The sequence below is a fragment of the Sinocyclocheilus rhinocerous genome, unplaced genomic scaffold (genome assembly GCF_001515625.1).
Source record: "Sinocyclocheilus rhinocerous isolate Xijiao unplaced genomic scaffold, SAMN03320098_v1.1 scaffold1937, whole genome shotgun sequence".
Lineage (NCBI taxonomy): Eukaryota > Metazoa > Chordata > Actinopteri > Cypriniformes > Cyprinidae > Sinocyclocheilus > Sinocyclocheilus rhinocerous.
In genome coordinates this window covers 313,937-318,785 of record NW_015626386.1, presented here as the reverse complement: position 1 = coordinate 318,785, position 4,849 = coordinate 313,937, and the positions used below count along the sequence as shown (strand labels likewise).

General features: G+C 37.7%; 1 protein-coding gene across 1 annotated transcript; it reads left to right on the top strand.

The window, feature by feature from the left end:
• The first annotated feature begins 1,853 nt into the window (after positions 1-1,853).
• On the top strand, positions 1,854-4,430 carry LOC107713613 (sphingosine 1-phosphate receptor 3-like). Its single transcript, XM_016519187.1, has 2 exons — positions 1,854-1,880; positions 3,343-4,430. The coding sequence occupies exons 1-2, from the start codon at positions 1,854-1,856 to the stop codon at positions 4,243-4,245; spliced, it is 930 nt and encodes a 309-aa protein (XP_016374673.1). The 3' UTR covers positions 4,246-4,430.
• Positions 4,431-4,849: the final 419 nt, after the last annotated feature.

Genomic DNA, 4,849 nt, shown 5'->3' with positions numbered 1-4,849 from the left:
AATTTTATTTGAAACATAAATAGCCTAAATATATATTTAAGGCAAAGAAATGCCAGAATTGTCACCAAAATAATATTCCATAATAAATACAACTTAAGCTCCATTATGATCCAGTTGTTGTTGATTACCACAGAAAATAATTGAAACGTATCCTCGTATGTCATCTTGAATGAAACCGGTATTTACAGTAATAATAACATAATAAGTAAAAAGAACATAAAAAACTACATAAAAATGCATCTCTAGTACTTTTCAAAAGTGTAAAACAGATAATCCAAGGCCATAACCATGTTTTGAACACTGGTTTGACCAATTAAACTTTTTATTTATTGAATCAAATAAAGTATTTATATGGATTTAAGCGAAGAAAACAAAAGATAGAAACAGTAAAAGAACTAGATTTTTTTCAGAGCCGCTGTTAAAAGTAGGCTATTGAACCTATAAGCAGTTTGTTCATCTTTAACATTTGTATGTTACACGTTTATCCTACTTTTCGCTTCTTCTGAAATAAGGGGCAGCTAAATATGCCATAATAATGCAAAAAGCCCAATTGTTTCTCGTTTGCTATTGAATACAGTGTGTCAGAACTGCTGTGCTGCTCCAGACGGTGGGAGGTGTGTGGTGGGCTGGACTGACTGTCTCAGACACCGCAGGAAAAGAGCAGCACTGCGAGAAAGGACTTTCTTCCATTGCGCGCGCGAGTCTGAACTTCTGCACGGTAAAGATGGAAATATAACAGCTCCTATTTGAACAAAGCACGACACGAATGGGTCTCAGTGAAGAAACTCTGCGGTTCGTGATATCTGATGGTGAGTAATCAAAGACGAAATGCGTGTCAGAGATTTAAATACACATTTTACGCGATGCTCAGATTTGATGGGAATTATATTTTGTTATGCTGGTTTTTAAATGATTGTCATTCAATCTGCAATCATGCGCACCACAGCAAGTTCAATGCAAACGACAGAGTAAGTTTTGTGCGTCGAATTATTCTGGCTCATGCAGTCAGAGCTGGGTAGTAACTGATGAGATGTGATCTGGATCGCGTAATCAGAATCCAAAAATGAGATTAAATTACATTTTAAAATACCCGTAATCAGACTACAGTTGCTTTTTTATGGATTACATATTATTCACACAGCTGCAATAATTTATTGATTTTCCCTAATTCCTCTTTTCATCTTTTGAATTTTCCTTTCTAAAATAGCCTATGCTTACATACACTTGGAAAGTCTTCCAGTTTTGTGGACATTCACACAGAGATCAGTCATCAGTCAGGCGGCTACACAGCACTTGACCACTGGATTTACAAAAATCATTTCAGGTTTAAGAAGTGTTCATTAATGTTAATTTGAATTATCTCCCAGGTGGGTTATTTAACCATGTGTCTTTGGAAGGCTTTTGTCTTTCAAACACATTAAAATTCATGTTATGCAGGCATTCCCAATCTTTTTTGTCATCTGAACCTCTTTCACTTAATGTATTTACTTGAAGTCCCGCTGAGATTTTAAAATAAATATTTTCTTAATTAAAGGAAAGTTCAACCATAAATAAAAATTACCCCATGATTTACTCACCCTCAAGCCATCCTAGGTATTTATGACTTTCTTCTTTCAGACGAGTCCAATCGGAGTTATTTAAAAAAATGTCCTGGCACTTCCAAGCTTTATAATGCCAGTGAATGGGTGTTGAGATTCAATAGTTCAATAAAAGTCCAATAAACAGTGTCCATCCATCATAAAAAGTGCTCCAAACGGCTCCGGGGCATGAATAACGGCCTCCTGTTTTTGTAAGAAAAATCTCCATATGGTTAAAACTTTATAAACCGTAATCTCTAGCTTCTGCTAACTGTCATGGCGTTCCAGCGGATGGTGTTGGACGTAGGTGTAGTTTTGTTTACCGGAGCAAAGGAAGCAAAGTTCCCTTACTTTATCCAGTCTCCTCTTGGCTTATTTTGAAATCCTCCGTCATTTTTCTTTACAAATCCTCGTTTTGTACTTCTTTGTTTTGCTCTTGATTATCCTATTTAAATCAATGTGATGAAAGAGTAAGGTCAAAAGTATTCAAAAAGTAGTCTGATTATGTTACCTAAAATGTAATAGATTACGTTACTAGCTACAATTTTTGTCATGTAATTTGGAATCAGTAACGGACTACTATTTGTAAGTAATCTACCCAGCTCTGCATATATTAAAAACTATATGTGCATGCAATGCATGTTATATTACTCTAATATAAAGTGGCCTGTTGGAAAATTTAGATGATGGTGAATGTGTTATTAATATAAAGCATAATAGCTGGTCAGTCGCTGGTTAACCACCCACCATGTCCACCTTAAATTTAAATAAATAAATAAATAAATGTATGCATTTAGCAGACGCTTTAGCGACTTACAGTGCATTCAGGCTATACATTTTTTATCAGTATGTGTGTTCTCTGGGAATTAAACCCACGACCTCTGCGCTGCTAACGCAATGCTCTACCACTGAGCCACAGGAACCTTAACCAGCTAATGACCAGTTTAAACCAGCTGCTGTACTCCAAGAAGCAACTGCAAGTTTAAGATGGACTTTCTAAGTGGGTAGTACCATGGTTTTCTTTGAAAAACGCTACTGTGCAAACGTTTGGGGTCTGTAAGATAAATTTTTGAAAGAAAGTAATACAGCAAGGATGCATTCAATCGATCAAAAGTGAGAGTAGAGACTTTTATAATGTTCAAAAAGATTTCTATTTCAAATAAATGCTGTTCTTTTGAACTTTCTATTCATCAAAGACTTCTAAAAAAAAAAGGGTTTCCACAAAATAATTTTTTTTTTCAACATTGATAATAATAGTTTCTTGAGCAGCAAATCAGAATATGAGAATTATTTCTGAAGGATCATGTGACACTGAAGACTGGAGTAATGATGCTGAAAATTCAGCTTTGATCACAGAAATAAATTACATTCTACAATATATTCTAATAAAAAACTGATATTTTAAATTGTAATAATATTTCACAATTTTTACAGTATTTTTAATCAAATAAATGCAGCCTTGGTGAGCATAAAGAGACGCATTTCAAAAACATTAAAAAATACAGACCCCAAACTTTTGATGAGTATTTTACAGTACCTTGAAATACCATATATATACACACTACTTAGTGTATATATGTAGTGGCACCATATTTTTGTACAACTACAAGGATCATTTATCCTTAATTAATTCTTTATTGTGACTTGAAACGCATCTCAAATGTTCCAGCATGTGTTGAAGTCAAGTTTTCATGAAACATATTTGAGTGAAACAAAATCCAGATCTGACTGGATCATGGTGTCATTATAGTAGCTGTCTTTAAAGCACATCCTGGTGGCCATCTGGCAAAACCACAAATTTCATAACCGGATGTACTTTTTTATCGCCAACCTGGCTTTGTGCGACTTGTTAGCCGGCGTGACTTATATAGTCAACCTGCTGATGTCAGGACAGTGGACGCTACACTTGTCTCCGGCCGAGTGGTTTGTTCGAGAAGGGAGTATGTTTGTCGCATTAGGCGCGTCTATTTTCAGCCTACTGGCGATTGCGATCGAACGCCACCTTACTATGATCAAAATGAGGCCTTATGATGCAAGCAAAAACTATCGGGTGTTTCTGCTCATAGGAACGTGCTGGCTGATCGCGATCACACTGGGAGCGCTGCCTATTTTAGGCTGGAACTGTCTGGAGGATCTTCCTCAGTGCTCCACCATCTTACCTCTTTACAGCAAGAGCTACGTCGCGTTCTGCATCACCATCTTCATCTCGCTCCTGCTGGCCATCTCCGTCCTCTACGCCCGCATTTACGCCCTGGTCAAGAGCAGCAGCCGCAAAGTCACCAAGCACAGCAACTGCGAGCACTCCATGGCCCTCCTGCGCACCGTCAGCATCGTGGTGGGCGTCTTCATCGCCTGCTGGACGCCCATCTTCGTGCTGCTCCTCGTCGACGTGGCCTGCGGGACCAAAACGTGCCCGGTTCTGCTCAAAGCTGATTGGTTCATCGTGCTGGCCGTATTGAATTCCGCCATGAACCCCGTCATCTACACGCTGGCCAGCAGGGAGATGCGCCGGGCGTTTTACAGGCTCGTGTGCGGGTGTTTGGTGCGGGACGGCGCGGTGGGGTGCAAGCAGAACACGGACCCCAGCCGGAGCAAATCCAGCTCCAACTGCCCACGGGCGGCCGAACAGGAAAACCCAGACGCGCAGAATCAAGCTAACAAAAGCTGAAGCACTCAGTGTGTTTGCTAAAATGCACACTACAGCATTAGTGCATGCTATAGAATTTTAGTATGCACTTTTTTAGTGCACTATTAGTGCATACTAAAGTGCACAATAAAGCATCAGCACATTAAGTGCATGTTGAACAGTGGAAAGCAGTTTTAATGTCCCAACAGATGCTTTCATTTGAGATCCCAACCAATCTGTTCTTACACTGCAAAAAAAAAAGATTCTTACTCAGTATTTTTGTCTTGTTTTTCAGTGCAAATTTCTAAACATTCTTAAATCAAGACACATTTACTTGAGAAATGACATTAAGATAAGAAGTCCTGTTTTCTGAAAAATGTAACAAAATTTAAGTACGTTTTTGCTTAGAACAAGAAAAAAATATCTAACACTTTACAATAAGGTTCCGTTTGTTAACTATATTTAATGCATTAACTAATAACCAGCAAGACATTGTTACAGAATTTGTTAATCTTTGTTAGTTAATAAAAATACAACTGTTCATTGTTAGTCTATGTTAGCTCAGGTCCATTAAATAACATTAATAGATATAACTTTTGATTTTAATAAATGTTGGAATCAACATGAACTAAGATGAATAAATGCT